At 40.2% G+C, this 20167-nt stretch overlaps 1 protein-coding gene across 4 annotated transcripts in view; it reads left to right on the top strand.

The window, feature by feature from the left end:
• SOBP (sine oculis binding protein homolog) overlaps positions 1 to 20167 on the top strand; it is a 172579-nt gene that overhangs the window by 28829 nt on the left and 123583 nt on the right. For all 4 annotated transcript variants that reach the window (XM_077998431.1, XM_015137029.3, XM_077998432.1 and 1 more), the window contains 1 exon segment: positions 13772 to 13923. In XM_077998431.1, the coding sequence (XP_077854557.1) occupies positions 13772 to 13923 (152 nt within the window).

Below are 20167 nucleotides of genomic sequence, written 5' to 3'. Positions count from 1 at the left end.
TGGTTTTTTTTTTTTCCTCAAAAAGATCCTTGTCTCAAAAAATGCTAAGAATTCCTGCCTGCGTACGAGATCTAGATTTCCATCATTTTTAAGAAAAGTTTAAACTCCTCCTAATTTAAGCAACTAAGCCCTGGAATGTAATTTAACTTTTTAATCCTATATTTAGTCTGTTCATAGCTTTCTCAAATCAAGTAGAATATTTAAAATCTCATCATTCCTTATTATTAAGGAATTATCACCAAGTGAAATGCAAATGTATCATGGTGAAGCCTAAAAATTAAGTTATAGGCATAAGGCGTAAATATACCCCTCTGTGGTCTACTTTAGAGCTGCATTTGATATGGTGTAAAGTAGAGAGTAATTAGGGGACACTGGATGAGTGACAAAAGTAGAATATACAATATCTCTATACCAGTGGTTCTTATCAGGGGGTGACTTGGCCCCCAGAGGACATTTGGTAATATTGAGAGACATTTTTGGTTGTCACAGCTGGGAGAAGGGGTACTAATGGCATCTAGTGGGTAGCGGCCAGATATGGTGCTAAATGTCTTGCAATGTACAGGACAGCTCACACAAATTATCCAGCTGAAAATATGAACAGTGCTGTGCTTTAGAAACCAGACTCCACAGTGATGACAGGTCTGTGTGTGGGACACCTCTTGTGTTCCTCTTCAAATCCTCTTGACCCCACGTGTTACTCCCATGATTGCTATAACACTTTGACTGGCTTGGGCTTGTGCATTCTGAAAGTTACTTGCCTTGCTTGCACCTGTGGCATATGTCTCTTGCTTCCTGCTCTGGGACTTCTCTGACATAGCAGCATGGGCATCCCATGTGGATCCTTTTGGCGTTCACTTACACATTTGCAAACCGGCAGTGTAGGGGATTAACATATTATATCATCAGGGCATGAGAGTTGAATAGATTTTTCCTTCGTTTGTCCCCTGGGTCGATAGTTATGAAATGTTTTCATAAACTCCAAAGAATTACCTCTGCCATTGAACACCAGTCTTCCTTAGCAGTGGCTGACTCAATAGCACATCCTTCTGCTGGCTCTTTCTTCTCCCTAGGTTCATTTCTCTTGTCCCTAACTCCTACTTCCTGGCATCACATGCCCAATAAAGCACCTACATGCAAGTCTTTGACTCAAATTCTGTTTTCTGGGAAACCCAGGATGAAATACCATGTGTATGGAAGTCCACAGTGAAAGACCAGAAATTAATGGAAGAGAATATAAAAAAGTTAAAATTTTATGAATATTTGTCTTTTTCTCTTTAAAGTCCAGCATGAATATATAATGAAAGAGTAAAAAGAGAGCACCAGATTCTCAGTGGCACAATAATGGAGCACTCAGAAAGGGCCATTTCTAAAATTGTCCTGTCTGCCAAAGAATTTTCTAAGCCTCTTATGATAGGGGTAAGGAAAAACAGTGGTGGCTACACAGAAAGAGAAGAAACAAAGAAACTGAGTCAGAAGTTCGAGTGAAAGAGGAAAGAAAAAAGAATATCCTTTGCCTCAACTCCTTTAAATGGATTGTGTTATTGTGAGAGCTTTAGAATGCTAGAATTTTACTTAGAAGAAACCTAGAATATCATCTAATTAAATGTTCTCTTTTATGGAAGAGGAAATGAGGTCTAGAGAGGTTAAATGACCTTCTCAAGGTCACTCTGTTGCCTTAATGGCAGAACCAGGACCAGAACTCACTTCTGAAATGGGGACACAATCTAATCATGGATTCTAAATCACATACTCCTGTGATTCCGGAGGCAGCCCAGAACTTCTCTTGACGTTCTCTAAACTCTTTTTGGAGTTATGACCTAGCTAGGATAATACTTTCAGGATACCCTGTCCCAGGTCAACAAGGAGCTAAGACGCTAACAGGAAATGAGAGGAAATGTCAGCTGTGCCTTTCCTTTCTTGTTAGAGGGTGGCCGTGTTTCTAGCATTTCTTGTTATTCTAGGGACAGTCCCAGTGCTGACTTCTCAAAGTTCCTGTTAAATGGAGAAGACTTAATTGATTAACTTGACCAAGGAGAGCGGTAATAATGATCCCGTTCTGTTTTAGGGCTTTTCACTGGTGTTTCCCTCTAAGACAACTTTGTTCTCAAAGGCAGTGCCCTTGGCTTCCTCCCACTATTTCCCCACTGGGTATCCAACACCCAAGGTGGACCCAGTAAGAATGCTTTCCTTCTCCTTATGCTGAGGCCCCAGGTCAGATATTTTATTCCAGTGAGCAAGACACATATGCTCCTGTCTTACCTGGCTCACAGTCTGGTGGAAGAGATAGACTTTAAAACACACACACACAAACAAAAACAAAAACAAAAAACAACTCAGTGAAGTCTTGATAATTACCAAGTCCAGAGTGCTGTGGGATCTGACCAGGTTTGGGGTCAGGGAAGGTCTCCCTAGGATGAGGTTTAAGATAAGGTACAAGGGACTGAATTCATCAGTAGGACTAAATTGGCAAAGGAATTTAGGGTTGTAAGAGAGGAAGCAGCACATGTAAATGCTGAGTGGAGGGAGGGCCTCAAGGAAGTGAAAGAAGCCAGAATCCAGAAAGCAGACAGGTGAGAGGCTGGTGTGGTCTTAGGAGCCATGGAGGCCATGCCAGGAGTGCCACTTTCTTCTTGAGGGCAGTGGATGCCACTGAAGGGTTTTGAGCAGGTGAGAGCAGTGGTCATATTTGTGTTTCAGAAGAATTTTCTAGATGCAGAATGGAGAGTAGGAACTACATGACAGTGAGTTCGGAGGCTACTTGTAGTATGGGCAAGAGATAGTGGTGGCTTCACTGGGATTGAGAGCAACAGATTCCATGAAGATAAGGCACCTAGAACAGTGCTTCACATATAAGTAGACTCGATAAGCATTCATTGAATGAATGAATGATTGGGTGTAGTATGCAAACTTTTTTTTTTTTTTTTTTTTTTTTTTTGCGGCAAGGTCTCATTTTGTCGCCCAGGTTGGAGTCAAGTGGTGCCATCACGGCTCACCACAGCCTTGACCTCCCTGAGCTCAGGTGGTCCACCTACCTCTGCCTCTTCAGTATCTGGGACTATAGGCATGCACCATCATGCCCAGCTAATTTTTGTATTTTTTGTAGAGATGGTGTTTCGCCATGTTGCCCAGGCTGGTCTCAAACTCCTGGGCCCAAGCAGTCCACATGCCTTGGCCCCACAAAGTGCTGGGATTACAAGCATGAGCCACCACACCCAGCTGTATAAAAATGTTTAGGAGGATCTGCTGATTAATCAGAATGTGGGAGGTGAGAGAGAGAGAAGAGGCAGGGAAGATGCTGGGTTTCTGCCATCAGGTAACTGGGTAGATAACAGGGCCAGGAACTGAGGTGGGAAACACAGTGAAGGGGACTGGAAATGGAGAGGGATGTGTATGCAGCTGTGGACTTGACTTACTAAGATGTCTGGGAGGCAGTTGGACATAGTAGCTCACGAAAGATAATTTTGTTGATTTGGGAATTGTCATATTATGGATGGTAACTGGAGTCACAAGAATACATAGTGCAGCTCAAGAGGGATATGTAAAGAGAAGAGAGTGCGCTGAAGGATTTCTTGTTAGTGTTGCTCTCTACTTTTCCCATAGCAGGACTATTTTGGCATGCTGTGTCTCATTACATTCCAGAATAGGGATTGGCATGGGGCCCCTTCAGAGAGTCCCTCAACCAATCTTTGCTCTAAGGAATCTAAATAAATATTTAAAGGTGGGAAGAGTGAACAGTGAAGTAAATTATTTTGTTGAAATGTTCTAGTAGGTTCATCTTGGTTCTTTTAACACATTTAGTTGAATGCAGTTCTGCATACCCTTCAGCCTACTGAACTTGACTTTCTGGATGTGACTGCAGTTCAGGGCACTGAGGGAAGAAAAGGGGCTGAGGAGGAGAACAAGCAGTGCTGTCTATGAGTGCTTAGTCCCTCCCAGGTGTCCCCTTGACACCCAGTCTCTAGCCTGTCAATTTGCCTCCCCTAGGAGGTGGCCCCACGTGGCCTGCTGCTTGGCAGGACTGGCTGGAGCACCGAGGAGGGACTTGGCTTGCTCTTCTGTCACGATGGGCTGCTTGTGCTCCCCTCCAGTGGAAATGCTAACACCCTCCCATCTACAGTCACCAACACCTCTGGCTCCTGTGACCTCTCATGGTGATGGAGCCCTGGGAGCAGGACAGGCTTGTCCTTGACCATTTTCTCCTGCACGTTGGCATTTTACACTAGGGGCAGCCATGGGAAGCTCCTTGAGGCCTTGTTAGTGTCCATGCATGTCTTGTTAGTCAGTGTATTTCCAGCCCCTCATACAGTGCCTGGCATGAAATTGAGTAAAGAAATGAATCCTCTGTCTACCTCTGGGGAGATTTGTCAACCACTGGGGGACCCATTAAGTGTAATTATTGGGACAGTCAGATCTCAGAAGGGGAAATGAGCCCCTCAGTTAAAAAGCAGATGACAGAAATGCTTTTCTTGTTCTGAAGCCCTGTATAAAGCAGCTTGACTTTTTAGTCTTCGTATGCTGCCACCACTTTTGTATCTCTTTGAAGATGGTGCCCCTCTAGGCAGGGCAAGGCCTCAGAATTGGTTTTCTATGAGTGGTGGGTTTACTGGAGCACACTTTTTGATCGGACTCCCTTGTCCCTCGTCACAATGTTCATTTGTGAACTAGATGCTGAGTAGACTTCAGCCATGTAGGAGAGAGAAGTTTAGCGGACAGCAAATCCATGATTGCAGCATCATTGTCCCAGGACATCTTAAATTGCTCAGAGGTTCAGATTGAGGGCCCAGGGATGGGGATACGATTTTACTTGAGCATCCTGTCTACGGCAGCCACCCAGTGAACATGAGCTATTCGGTCTGTATTACTCTCTCTTTGCCTTGTTATTGATTTCTCCCATTTTCTCTGTAGGGCTTTATAGGAAAAGGATTGCCTTCTCTGTATTTGATGCGAGTAACAGACACCATGGGACTTTGTGGACCATGGGTGTCTTTAATCAATCTGAAGGTGCATATTGAGGACTAGTAGGTGTTGATCAGCGTGCCCAGCACTGGCCACATGGCTGCAGGCCTTGTCTTTCTGCCCAGTGCAGGCAAAGGAGGCTCCTGGCAACTGAGGATATAATTGTGGGCAAAAGACAAGAAACCTTCCTGATAATTAATGACCCACATGGAAATGCTCATGCCTCAGTGCTGATGTAGGGCAGTGGAGCAGCACGTTCCAGGAAGCTTCCTCAGATGTCCAGTCTTGGGAATTCTCTGTGAAAAGACATGTCCACTGTTGAATTTGTGAAATATGGCACACTCTGTCTCCTTTTCAAAGATTCTTAATTGTACATTGGTGGAACCAGAATGTCCTGCTGTAAAAAGCCTGTTGTTTAACTGTGTAGCCTGCTGTTTTCCATTCATATTTAATCATGGAAGTCTTTTTTAAAAATCACATCCACGTAAGTACCCTGTGGGCTTAGTGTTCTGTGGAATGTGCTTTGGTAAGTGTTGCATACAGGACTCTGGGTTTTCCTTACTCTAAAGCTCTTTTTCCTTTCCTATTCCAGTTTCTTAGGGTGAGTACGTAGGAAAGACAGACTCCACAGTGAACACTGAGAAGCAGAGGCGAGGTTATCAAAAAAACTTACAAGAAGAAGCTGCTTCACTGGCAAGTCAGTGAAATTATGGGGAAATACTCAAATTAATGTCAGGGAGCTGGAGGCACATGTACTTAGTAGTGTCCTGTTAAATAATCCAAGTTCAGCATGGTATTCAAGAGATAATTACAATTTTGTGACTTCATGAGTCTCTCCTTTTGCTCTCCTTCTTTATTGGAGTACGGGAGAATAAATGAGGAAGGGACATTGACTGTAAAGCAACTTCATTTTGTTTGAATTTGACTCTGGAGTCAACTTCCCCAAGAATGCTGTGGACTTTTCCCTGGTCTGCTTTGACTAGAAACATGGGAAGATGAATACTATGAAATTTCAGTTATTTCTGGGTCGGCAACATTTCTACATTTTGATAATTGATTTCATCTCATTCTTAAATCTGTCCTCTTCATTTCTGCTGTCACCCTATAGGTTCAGGACTTCATCCCTTTTCCTCTGCAGCCATTTATTCATTTGTCCATTTATTCCTTCATGTAGCATGAATGCTGCTCTGTGTAAGGCACTGAACACACGAGACAGAAAGAGACATGGACCCTGCTCTCACTTTGCTTACTGAGGCGTCTAGATGTGGAACTGGATTCTAGTCTCTCCAAATTCTGATCCATCCTGTTACTCCTGTTGGAATAACATTTCTTAACACATCTCTGATCCTGTCATGTTCTTTTTTTTTCCCCCCCCGAGATGGAGTTTCGCTCTTGTTGCCTGGGCTGGAGTGCAATGGCACCATCTTGGCTCACTGCAACCTCCACCTCCCAGGTTCAAGCGATTCTCCTGCCTCAGCCTCCCAAGTAGCTGGGATTACAGGCAACTGCCACCATGTCTGCCTAATTTTTTTTTTTGTATTTTTAGTAGAGACAGGGTTTTACCACGTTGGCCAGGCTGTTCTCGAGCTCCTGACCTCAAGTAATCCACCCACTTCGTCCTCTCAAAGTGCTGGGATTAAGGTGTGAGCCACCGTGCCCAGTCTGTCATGTTCTGTTGAGAAACATTTGGGAGCTTCCTATTACCTGTGGAATAAAGATGAGCTGCTTCCCTCCTGCTATGGCAAAATGACATCCATGAGACTCCTTGTTCAGGCCCTATCAGCTGCTGTCTAATCTACTTTTCCCTTCACACAAGCTTGGTCAACTGGATGACTGCAGGATTCTTGCCCACTTCAAGCCTGTCTGCCACTCTCTGGCTCCTGTAGTTCCTCCGTCCTTTCTCTCCTCTGTAACTCTCCTGCCTTCCAAATCCTTCAAGATCCAACCCAAATGCTATGCTCTCTGGAGTGGCTCTCACAACTGTCCGAAACTCTCTCTTACTGCATTCTGCCTGTCATAAGATGAGCCACACACTTCAGGTCCTATCCAGCCCACATGTAATTCTTTCTGGAATCACATCCTTTATATCTATATCTATGTCTATGTCTATCTTCATAATATGAATGTAAATAATTTAAAATTGGATAGAATGTTCCATTAGAAAATTGAAAATTAATTTTAAAGTCATTTTTCTGTAATTTTGTATAATACATGCTCATTCCTTTTACTTATTGAAACGAATTTTTAATTTATGCATAGACTATTTAGATTTTACTTTGGGGTTAAATACTACTATGTTTAGAGAGGAGTGGACTATTTAAATTCTTGAAATAACTTCAAATCTGTTTTCAAAAGAAAATTAGGAATAATTTTAGATACTACAAAGACTTATGTAGTATTATGGACCTTTGTCATTTAATTGCATTATCCGTTTAAGGAGAACTAAATTCAATAAAATTTTATTATTTCAGACACCACTCTTTGGGAATTCTTGATAGTTCAGTTACCAAAGTGGCAGACATTTTTAGTTGTTGCTCTGATAATTTTTAAATGAGCAAACTTCTCAGGCACTTAGGAAGATCCACCCATGTGTGGATAGTTAATGTAATAATTACAAAGAATTCCCATCTATTAATTACAGAATATCTGGCAGTGCAGTGATATATTTGGCAACATCTTGTCAACTATTAATTCAAGTTAAGTACTTTTTTAAAAGAATAGCTGTGAGGCTTTTATTAATTCTAATGGCTTTACTCTTAAATAATCTAAGTTAGTGAGATTTAACCAATTACTGGGTTCTTTGTATTCAAGGATAGTGGTTCTACAGATGTCATCCACAAGAGGGGATGTGATTGAAGAGACTGGTGCCTGGTCACTGGGCCTCTCCAGATTGTATACAGCTGACACCTACCCTTTTCTTGTGGTTCTAATTGCCACTCCTTCTAAGGAAGGCTCATTTACATATAGAATGTGCATATTTAATCTTATTTGATCCTCACCGAAGCTGTAGTTAGGGTGGGCATTACCAGTCCTTGATCGACTTACTCTTGTCACACACAACTAGAAGGGGCAATATTAGTACTTTCAGCAAAGTCCTCTGTCTTTATCTTTGTGCATCACCACACTGTCTTTCAAATAGTAGCAACTTAGGTTTGCAAATCAATGTACATCTACTACCTCATTTGCTTATAAAAAGTCACCCCCTTGAGATTGTCCTAAGTGGATCTGCGTGTTGCTTTTCTTTTCTGGCAATCCTTAGCTATATGCCATTGTCTACTGTGTTTCATATTCATACTTAAAAGGCACTCTGAACATATTTGACATATTCTACAGTGTCATCACCCTGTCCACACCACCTTCCTTTGGCTGCCCTCAGGTTGCTCTAGCTCTTTGCAAGGCTAGAGATTAGCTAAGTAATATGTCCCAACTCTCCCATCTTTGCCTCTCTACCTTTCTGATTGGAACCCTATCCTCAGCCCTTCTTCCCATTCCTTGTAAAAACATATTCTTCTGAAAGAATCATTCATTTCAAAACATAAATCATTATTTACAAGTATATATTGAGCCTCCTTGCTTTCAGGGAATTTGTGTTTTAATGGCTCATAAGAAACATTTAGCCAAAGAAATGACCTTCTAGTGGTAGAATTTAATCTTAGTGAGCAGCTGAAGGATAATTTTTTGAAGCTAGGATATTCTTATTGGCACCCTTGAAATTACAGAGGTAGGGGGTCTCCCATTTCAACACATGGAAAGCCGGTGGTATCCATGTCCTGCTGGGATCCCTGCTCCTTACAAAAGAAAAGGCTGGCAAGAGTATTGCTTGCCTGTGGGTATAGTAACTGCTTCTTGAGATCCACATATTATTGGGCCTGTCTTATCATTTAATGTTTAAGTAGCACTTGCTGGTGCAAGTTATACAGAGCGTTTGCAGCAATTCCATGTCTCATAGTCATAAAGAAGTAAAGGCTTGCGCTGTGGGCCTTTAACTTGTTTTTTAAAAATCAATAAACAAATATTGATTAACACTTCAGCCGTCTCCTCCAAGACATTTTGACCTTTTTGATTTCATTTTCTTTGTGTATTGTTGTGTTACTGAGCAATGTGCTGTGTAAGTTGCAAAATCTGTGACAGCTTTTAGTCCTTTTTGTGGAGAGAGGTCTATGAGGATGGTTTATAGTCTTACTGCTTAGAAAAGCCATGGTCTCTAAGGTGTACTGGTCAAGAGCTTGGGCTCTGGAATCAGGTGGCCTGGTCCTCAGTAAGGCTCTGATATGTACTATCGTGTGATTAGGAGCAAATTACTTAACATATAAACTCACTTTCCCCATTTGCACAATGGAGATTAATGTTAGTACCTGCCTGGTTGGTGGTGGTTGTGAAAAAGATTAAATAACGTTGAAATGAGCCATGCACTGTGTGGGCACCTACTAAGTACTGCTAACAATCATTATGTTCTTTGTGGTTTAGTGGTCCCAGTTTTCTCTGGGTCTCCTTGTATGTTCACTCCTAGAACACAGGGGATTGTACAGAAGCTCCTGGTGGGCTCTGTAGAAACTTTAGCTTAGATTGCCTTAAAGTCTTTGGAATTGAATTATTTCAAAGAGGAATTTCTTTCTTCACAGAAGCTATAGAGAAAGCAAACTTTAGTTTCTTGTCTGCTTTCCAGGCCTTTATTCTGTTCTTAAATATAGCTGCTGCAACAAGTAGATTGACACAGTGCAGCCCGGCCATGGGCCATTTCATGTCATTTCATGGCATGGGGAACACACAGGAGTCTCCTCAGACTGCCTTGTAACTTGTCTCAGATATAATCCAGGTCTTTCATTGATTATCTGGATGTGTGCATTCTAGGAACTGTTGGAGGAGATAGATGTCCCAGCAAATACTTTTGGAATTTCCCCTCAGTCTTGGACTCCCATGAAAGTTACAAAGGGGTGGTAAATCTACAGTTTAATTGCCTGGAGTCCATTAATGCCCTACTGATTTTCTTTGGGTGCTGGTCAGGTAAGTTAGTATACATGTTTATAGCCAATTTAAATGCCCCAAGAAGATCGCTGACCAATGGCCATCCTTATTTTTTAAAGTCACCAGATAAGGCAATTTCTCAAACAACTTCAGCAGGACATTCCAGAAATGCTTGATCTCATACTTCTCTGTACTGTGATAGATAAATACAATTTTGATTTTATCTTGGAGTAGTTAATTTGAATTTCTGGGATGTAAAGTAGAAAAATGTTCTATAGCTCTTTAAACATTAGATTGGAAAGAAAATGCCTTAAACATTCTGTTTAATTAAATTCTAAAGAGGTGGTACAAATTTTTCATGATTAATTGAAATATGCATATTTTGATACGTATTTATATGATATTATCGTATGAAAATTTTATTATGTTATACAAAGCGTTCTCTGTGGGAATGTGATTTAATGCTGTAAACATTTTACATTTGTCAGTGCATTGTTTATTATAAAAATGCACAGGCTAATGGCTGTAAGATAATGTAATGTAAAAATCTGTTACGTGAATCTTCTCTGAGGTAATCTCAAGTCTCTAATGGCACAGACCGTTAGCCAAAATGTAAGATAGGTAATTAGGTTTTCCCTAGCTTGAAGAAATATTTTTTTAAATAGAAAAAAATTTAAAGCAGATCAAGTTAGAAAAGTTAAAGTGCTGAAACCTTCTATTTTGCCATTGTAAAGCCTGCATTTCATTTCCATGTTTCAGGTAGAAAGAGATGCAGATGTTGAAGTGGACTGATCCCTTTGGCTTTAACCACTTAAGAAGTGTTCACTTTTCTAGGGGTGCAGTCATAAGATAGGGACACCATCTCATGTCTGGTGACAGAATTTTGAACTATAGTTTGACTGACAATATTAATTTAGATAATCACAGTTCTTTATTAGTTTTTAAAATGTATTACTGATATAAATGACTTTTATTAATCTAGAATGCCTGAAATATCGGAAAATGTTTTTTAAATTTTTTGAATAACCCAATTATCAGACTGTTCTTTGGATCATTAGCTGCTGATAACAGTTTAATACTAGAAAAGGAGAAATCCGATGGGCTTTTTCCAAAGCATATACCTTTATGAAATAGAGTTGCGTGAAAAACTGCTGGGAACGTCGACTTATTTAACAAGGCAGATGCTAACCATCATTCTAGAAGTCTTTCCAGCTGCCAGATATAAAAGTGCACAATTTATATGGTCTCATCTCATATTGTTGCTTTGTAGTAAGAATGATTTGTAAGAAATAATCTGTTTTAAAATTCTACCTTTTTGTTCGTTTATTTGTTAGGTCCATTGTAAGAAAGTATTCTTGCCTCCCTTTAAAAAATGACAAGTGGGTCTGTCTGGTGATGATGGATTGAAGCTTGAGAAAGACCCCGGAGCTGCCCTTTGGCCTCAAGCGTCATTCCTCCAGGCCAGGCCCAAGCTGCACGCTAAGCGCCTGGCCTTGTGAATAGCTTTGCACTCTATTCTTTCTTATGTCAGTGTTGGTCCATTATAGCTGAAGATCTAGGACTTAAACAATTTTATGCTTTGTTTCCCAAATCAGATTATTTAAAGGAAGAAATAATGAGGGGGATCTAATGCATGTTCTAAAATGGCTCCTTGGGAAGTGGGGTCTCCTCTTTAAACTGTGAGGCCAGGTGATTTCCCGCATAAATTTTTTTCCTTACAGATTTCACCAGAATCAAGCTTACTGCCAGTGGATCATTTATGAGAATTTTGCTGTATCTTCTTTTTCAGGAATTTAAGATTTTAAAGCATCTTATCAATTGGGAAAAATAGAAACTATTAGTTGCTATCTAGTTTAGTAAAGACAGGTGATTATTTTAAAATATATGCTCTTTCTAATCTCAGAAAACTCCTCTACACACTAAGGTAAATTATAAAGCTTTGCTAATTTTTCATACCATGTAAAATGTTCATATCTAGAGAGATGCCATATTAGAGATCATGTAAAATATAAATAAAAGCTTACTTTTATTTATTTTTAAATTTTTTTTGTTAAGGATATTCCTGAAATATCAAAAAGCTTGCTTTGAACAGAGCAAATTATTAAATACAGTAATTGTTTGACATTTGAATTTGTATTATGCCATTTAAAGAAAGTTATCAAAAATGTTTGACATCAAAGGTCATTTTTTATACTATCTCATTTGATAACAATAGATCACAATATGTAATTTGTGAAATACAGAAAGGTCATTAGAATGGCAATATTTCTTCCATTGAGGTAAATAAAACGCTGCACATAGTGCTGAGTGCTGATGCTCAGGGGGAAAAAAAGCCGTATCACTGCACTACAAATTAGTTTGCTTCTAATTTTGCAGGCTGATGACCACACTGCCTCAAACCAAATCTTTTCCCTGGAAATGAAATGATTGCATGACAGACTCTATGAACCCTGAATATGTCAACACTCGTGGACCAGGCCTTGCTTAGCAATTAGTCTTTGGGGGATTTTATCCAGAAATCAGACAACACTATACTAGTGCTTGTTGGGGATTTTGTGATTACCATTCATGTCTGGAGCATGAGTGTGGGATAATAATAATAATAAAAATTCCATAAAGGAAGAAGAGATGTGGCAGTCAGTCTCACACACACACACACACACACACACACACACACGCACACACACACACACACGCACACACACACTCACTGTCAATTGGGAGGACAGAGAAAACTCAAGATGTAGCAAAAGCTGTTAAGAGGCAACAAGGAAATATTACTTAGGTGTCTACTTAAAGTCCTTTTATTCACCCCTACCCACCCCTCAGAGAGGCCAGTTTTTCCCAGACCTGAATATCACCATCATAATTTTTGTCATAACTTCTGACTACCCGCACTATGATTTACTGAATATATTTTACTAATTGACTCACTTTAAAATCCTTTCTTTGTTTTAAGCAGTAGTATTTGTGATATCATGGGCTCATTATGCTAGTTAAATTTGTTTTCTTCTCATACAAAGGAAAAGAAATACAATTTAAATAGTGGAAATGTTTGCAAACCGCCTAAATTCATTCTGAACAACCCCATGACATGACATGAGGGGCTGGGAGGACCACCAATCTGGCTGAGAATGATCTGACATTTCCATTACCATCCCTCCATCCAGGGCCCATGAACCACATCACATGGCGGAGAATTTCAATCAGGCCTGCATCTCCCTTAGGACACCAGCGCCGGAAGGCTGCATTGTCAGAGTCTGTTCAGCGAGCCAGGCTTGTCCCTTTCCATTGCCAGAATCTGGCCGCGCACATCTTTCCTTTTTTGACTAAGAGCATTGCTTGGGAATTATTACATTGCAAGAGTAAACAATAGCACATATCGTTTAACAGTAATAGGGAACATGCCATGGTTGAGCCTGGCGCCTGGTCAAGGTTCACATAAGGGTGTTCCATTTGTAAGTTAGCACCCTACAAATTGTCCCACCCAGTGCAGATCCTGCAGGCTTTCACAGGACCTTTGAAGAAACAGGTTATTTTACAAGCTTCATTAGTACTGGGGCTGGTTTAACTAGGCAGATGAAGCTTTTTTTTTTTTTTTTTTTAAACCAGGCTAGGAAGCCCTAGGAGCCCTTGTGGCTCTGCCGTCATGCTCTGGTTTTTAAGTAAATGTCTTTTGGAAACTTAGGAGCCAAAAAAAGAGAAAGAGAGAGAGAAAGAAAAAGCACTTCTCCTCCAAGGTCCAGAAACTAAAATCAGGCCTGGGTAGCTCTGTCAGGTTCAGGGTGTGTCTAAATTTGAAGGGATGTTTGCTTCTGATATGAACATTTTTCTTATACTTTTATTATAGAAGATGATGTGTCAAATGTACAAATAATGTGTGCCTGGTGCCAGAAAGTGGGAATCAAGCGCTATTCCCTGAGTATGGGAAGTGAGGTGAAAAGCTTCTGCAGCGAGAAGTGCTTTGCGGCCTGCCGACGAGCCTACTTCAAGAGAAATAAGGTAAGAGCACCGGAGAGAGAGGCGGCCCCCCACAGGCCTCACCAGCCCACACGCGCATGTGCCACGTAGCTTCTAGTGGAAAACACTGCGCACCTTCTACTTTTATATTTTTATTCTTTCTGTTTTGTTGATTCCCCTTTTGTGTCATGCTTAACCTTTTGGAATAAGGAATCCCCTTCTAATGTGTTTCTCTTGGCTTAGTGTTTGTGTTCTGAGAGGGTGAATGAATCTGATGAGGACACTGTGATCACAGCTGGTGTCCTCATGGCCAGTGTATTTCCAGCAGTAGAGTGCAGACTGCGCTCTGAGTCCATGAAAGATAAGTGGTAGATATTCCTTATAAAAGCCAAGTAATTAGCCACAAAAGCATGGCCAGAAAGTTTTAGCCCACTTAGTTTAATTCTTGTACCCAGTGGAAATATTGCTATTGCTCTTTTCAAAATCTGGCCCACGAGTTCTTGTCAAGAAAAATGTTAAGTCTCTCTTGACATCTTACGTTAAAACTGATTGATACTGAGAAAAAATGAAATCATGAATACATGAAACAACATTGCTCACATAGCCAAGCATTTGCGAGAAGCATGGTGGGTAAACACAGGAACAGCCATCATTAAAATTTTTTTTTGTTTTATTTTAAAGACATCCCAGGTCTGAAAATGTCCTTTTTGAATAGTGTTAGCCACCATGGATGGGAAATGGAATGCATGATATTTTTACGATCACACACACATGCACACAACTATTTTCTGAATCCTTAAAGAACTGCTGTAGCCTTTGCCACCAACTACTGAGGTAACTTGCTAGTCCTCAATTATTTTCCATTGATATGTAAAGCTTCCTTAATTCATAAAATCTTTACTAAAATTGTCCACATTTTGTTGTTTCCATTTCTATAATACAAGATCCAAATCTGTTCTTTCTTGAAGCAAACAATTATTATTTTTCTAAAAGTGTGATATTTGCAATCCCGAAATGCTAATTATGGGCTCACTGCATTGCAAGAAGCACTGTTGCAGCAAATTATCTCCTGCAAATTTGGGTCACATTCATTCTGCCAAAAAACTTAATGCCGAAAGAATTAGGCTGCAGAATTCAGCGGGGTGGAATTTTAGTAGCAGTCTCTAAGAGTTAGGCTCATAATCTTCACTGGAACAGAGAGGCAAGTAAGGAAATTGTTTGGAATTCTTCTGGGACTGTCAGCAGTCAAGTTCACTTTCCCCTGGGAGGAGCCAGTGAATCTGGGGAGGAGGGTGGGAAGAAAATGGGAGACACATTTTGTTTTAATATAGGGGGATTAAAATGATCTACGAGACCCTGGGGCTCCCGTTTTGAATGCTGAGCACTGGAGTAACAACCCCAGGAGTGGGCCCAGTGCTTTCTTCTTCAAAGCCCTACTTACCACAACAAAATACTTTGCATTCCATCGCAGAAGATGGCTATAGAACAGGGCTTTTTGTCTTTCTATAATTCTGAAGGTTATGGGTCTGAATCTTGATGGGCTGCCTGTAGGGACTAAAATCAAGCAAGGTGGATTTGTCACAATCCTGGTGATACATGTTATATTTTGCAAACTGTATTTTATAGTGAGCCTTTGAAGAAAGGCACCTGATTCCATTTGGAAAAACACTCCAGAATACCATATCTATATCTATATTGTTTACATCATTGTAAAGTTTAAGGTCAAACTGAATTTAAGCTTTCATAGTGTACATTTTTGGAAAATGGATAACTGGGAGCCAGAATAGGAGTTAGCATTTGGAATACTTACAGCAAGTAAAGTCAGCAGTGGGAGGAAGCCCATCACATTTCACTTTCTACCAGGAGTTACTGGGGTATGTCTTTGAACATCTTGCTAAACCTGGAAGTTGCAGTGGTTTGGTGTTTAGCCAGTGACTTTGCCAGCTGATCTCAGTTGTCTATTAGTGTACAAACAATTCCTGTCTTCTCTGTAGTCTTCATCTTTCCTTATATGTCCCAAAGCTCTGACATGCTATGCCTTCTTGTGTGTTTTTTTTTCCCCAAATAGAGAAATAAACTAGTCATATCACTTGCTGGCTTTTTTTTTTTTTTTAATTTTAAAGAGTGTTATCTCTGTTACAATATTATATTGTATTACAATAAACATGTACAGCTGCTGCATTTCTGTTAACTGATAGGATTTTGTGGTCATTTTATTTAGGGCTTGGGTTTCCTAATGGATTGTATTAGATACCAGTCTCCATCCTGCCATTTCTAAGAACTGCTTGTAATAAGCCCTTGGGTGTTCCGTACTGAAGACAATAGCAAATAGCTACTTCTCTTCTTGTATCATTTAACAAAGTCCTTAGTCCTTGTTAATTAATTATGGACTTTCTTAATCTTAGAAAAAGGGCAAAATTCTTCCCATTCCTACATAACAGATTTTTTTTCTGGCTAAATTCTACCTTTTTTAAGTATTGAGAAGTGGATAGGAAACAGAGTGAATAATGTGTGTGCGCAGAACAGAATTTTGCCTTAGGTATAGTGTACACTTAAAAAAAACATAAAATTAACTGTGCTGTAAATTATGCTTTATAATGACAGCCCGCTTCTTACTGGATAGCATGCTGGGATCTAAAAATGGTCTCCAAGTTGAACCCAAATTGCATGCATAACTTTACAAAGAAAAATCCTAGTAGAAAAGGTAGCTAATTAGGAGCAGTATTCAGCTGACCTCTGTTTTGTGTCTGAGCAACACCTGCATTTGTGAATGTAAATTGGACAGCTGTGCTTGTGGTCTCTGTGCGTTTCTCTTCACACACGCTTGGGTGTAGAGTCAGGAATTGATTTGCTGCTAAAAACAAGGACAAAAATAACCCAGCTCTCAAAATGATGGCCCACTGAAAATGGGCTCTTTAAATTTCGTTTGCCTGTCAATTCTTCATTTCTCTTTGGGTTTTTCTGTTTAATGGGGTTGGTTGAAAGTGTCACATACATCTCTCACAGATTGTCAGTATGCAATAAGGTGGGATGGATTGAAGCCAGGTTAACCTATATAGTATATAGGTTATATTTTTAACTGAATTTAAATTTTTATTTGAAGAGTTGTCTGGATTGCTACAAATATTAGGCTTTCTTCAAAATACTTCTGCTCAACACTGCCAGGAGAGGACCATGAATCACAGCTGTATTCACTTAAGGACTCTAACTACTAGTTTACACATTTCAGAATGTTGGCTTAAGAAATGGATAGTGTTAATTCATAATATATTTTGTAGGATCCTTATCCCCGAAGGCTTATTTGCTGGCTTAAAATTTTTGAAACAGTAGGTAAGAAAAATACTTGTGTAGTCTGTGGGCAATGTATGACAATGGGATGTAAATCTCATTATTTCATGTGTTAGAGACTTTTCAGGGAACTAATAGCTCACTCTTTTCCCAGCCTGTTTTTGGACCTGAGAGCGTTTCTGTCCTTGTGATTCACCTAGGAACTGGAAAGTTGCAGAGACTCCTTAGTGATTTTGCACTCTTGTAGAAACATTTAGTTCAACTTGCTAACACCAGTTTTACTTTACATAGTAATACACACTTAAAAATTCTCTTCCCTAAGGGAGTAATGTCTTGTAACCATTATCCCTCTAAAAAGGAGTAACAAACAAGACCGCAAATATTAGTCACTTCCAAATGGCCTGTGTTTGATCTCTTTCCTTTTACATGGGAAATATCTTATTGTCCAAACTAATATCCAAAAATCAGGAAGGAAATCAAAAGTCAAGACAAACGGCCACTGCAGGCAATGTAAAGGATGATTGTTTACTTTTCTTGTTCAGATCTCGAGTTTTTAGTGTTCTTTGTGGATTAGGAATGTTGATAATTTACAAGTAAACACAAATTCCTAAGAGCACCAAAGTTTTGCTTCCTTGTTCTAGTTTTTCTCATAATTTGAAAAGCCGGGTGCCATGGCTCATGCCTGTAATCCCAGCACTTTGGGAGGTGGAGGTAGGAGGATTGTTTGAGCCCAGGAGTTTAAGACCAGCCTAGGCAATAGAGCGAGACCCTGTCTACAAAACATGCAAAAATTAGCTGGGTGTGATGGTGCTCACCTGTAGTCCCAGTTACTCAGGAGGCTGAGATGGGAGGATTGCTTAGCCCAGGAGGCTGGGGCTGCAGTGAGCCATGACTGGGCCGTTGTACTCCTGCCTGGGCAACAAAGCAAGACCCTATCTCAAAAAAAAGAAAAAAAAAGATTGAAATACTTCTTCAATAGCATAATATTGTTGTTCCCCAGCAGTCCATAATGGGAAGAAACCAATGTGGCTCAGAGATGAGGACAAGGATGCATTAAAAAGAAAAAGATGATATAGACAGAAACAACATTTGCAAATGATGCCATTAAGATTTCCTAACAATCATTATAATAATAACATAAATATTCAAGGAGGAGAATATTGTATTATTAGCACTTCTTTTACTTTCAAACTATATTCTTGGTTATACAGTGATCTCTTCTTAGAAGAGATTTCTTTTGGAAGAACCCATCTCTAATTAGCATGTATCATCATGTTATTTGGAGTCTATTTTATTTAGACATAGTCTATTTGTCTTTTTATTAAAGTTGAATATATCCTGGGAAAGATTTCTCAGTTTCAGACTTAATTATAGAACCAAGTAGTGCAGAAGAAATGTGTAACAATTGCCATGTTAATCTAGTGATTAACCTGTCTACTCTTTTTCCTTTAAATACCTGCAAGATTTAATTTGCAAAATGGCTATCATTCTTGAAGGCTTGGAGAAGGACATTAAGAAATAACTTGCAATTAATGTCCCCTGACCACCTGAAGCTCAGGCCACAGACTTGCTTTTGCCAGTTGCTTGCAAATATCCTTGGTCCACAAGTAAATGCACCCGGGGAGCCCCAGGGTTCTTCCTGTGGATTCCCCTTGGTTTTGACAGCCACCAGTGAGCCTCCTGGATCTGTCCAGCTGCACCCTGGCCTGCAGGATGATTGCTTGGTTTTGCAGTGTCCCTTAGTACTGTGCTATAAGCCTATCCACTGCCTCATGTGTATAGTGGCTTCTCCCAGGGATTTAGTCTGCAGGCCAGTGGCTGAGCTCCCTTTCGGTCATAGCAAACAGAGGTGTTCTCAGAAAGCTCTGGGGAAAGAACAACAAACCCAAGGGTTTGTTATTCTCTTGTATTTTGAAATACAGAATGGAATATTGGTGAGCTGCTGCAAATGGGAGGCTGGAGAAAGCAATCACAGAGGAGGGGTAAACATCAGTCCTTGGAAACACATTTGGGAGTAGGGTTAGAGCAGGAAAGTTCTGGCTAGTGAGGTAAAATGTAGGTCCATATAAAGTTTGACACACAGGCTCTTGAGGAGAGCCAGGAAGTGTTCCAAGGCAGAGGTTCTGCAGACAGAGTGGGACACAGTGCTCTAGAAAGCCATCAGAAGCTTCGGGAGAGGCATGTGACCTCATGTTCACCAAAACACTTGAAAACCACTTGAGAAACTCTGGTCTAAGGGATACCTGGAACACAGCATGGGACAAGTGGGTTTGTACTGAAAGGAACAGCAACCACTTCTAGTTTTTAATGAGCCACATGTTGGGAGACTGTGAAGGAAACAGCAATAATTCTAACCCATTAGCCAGAATGGACATGTGTTTCTGAATAACATTAGATATTTTAGATTAAATGTGAAGAGCTGATCAAAACTCTAAATAGCTTCAAGCCCCAGTCTGTGTTCAACATTTTTCAGGGAACGGAAGGGAGAGAGAGAATTTTTCATAAATCAGAATCTGGTCACCTGGGGATCAATACACAGGGCTATTGACGTATATGTCGGAATGTTAATTTTCAGACATAGTACATCTCTGGCCATCCTTCTGGTGACGGCTAATGCTATTCACTTAAATCAAGTTTTTTCTCATCTGAACTGCTGGTAATTATCCAATCCATCTAAAAGGCACGCTCCCTTTTAACATTAACCACAGTGTCAGATTGCATCAGCCACATTGTGTTCTGGTGACTGCTTCTGCAGAGTGATGAATGTGCGTGTTTGGAGTTCATAGTCCGACTGTCTGTTTGAGCAGTGGGCAGTTCAGTGAAACAAATGATCAGGAAAGGATCTATTTATTTGGGACGAGCGTTCTCCTTATCGATCCAGTCACTTATATTTCCCGCTCTCTCACCTTGCCACTAACAGTGTTCAGCTTTATCTGAACAATGAACATTTAAAGAATTATCTTAATAGATCATTTTGATGTGATTCTCTGATCATAAG

This window comes from Macaca mulatta, chromosome 4 (assembly GCF_049350105.2).
Source record: "Macaca mulatta isolate MMU2019108-1 chromosome 4, T2T-MMU8v2.0, whole genome shotgun sequence".
NCBI classification, from domain to species: Eukaryota; Metazoa; Chordata; class Mammalia; order Primates; family Cercopithecidae; genus Macaca; species Macaca mulatta.
This window is presented reverse-complemented; position numbering and strand designations above follow the sequence as displayed.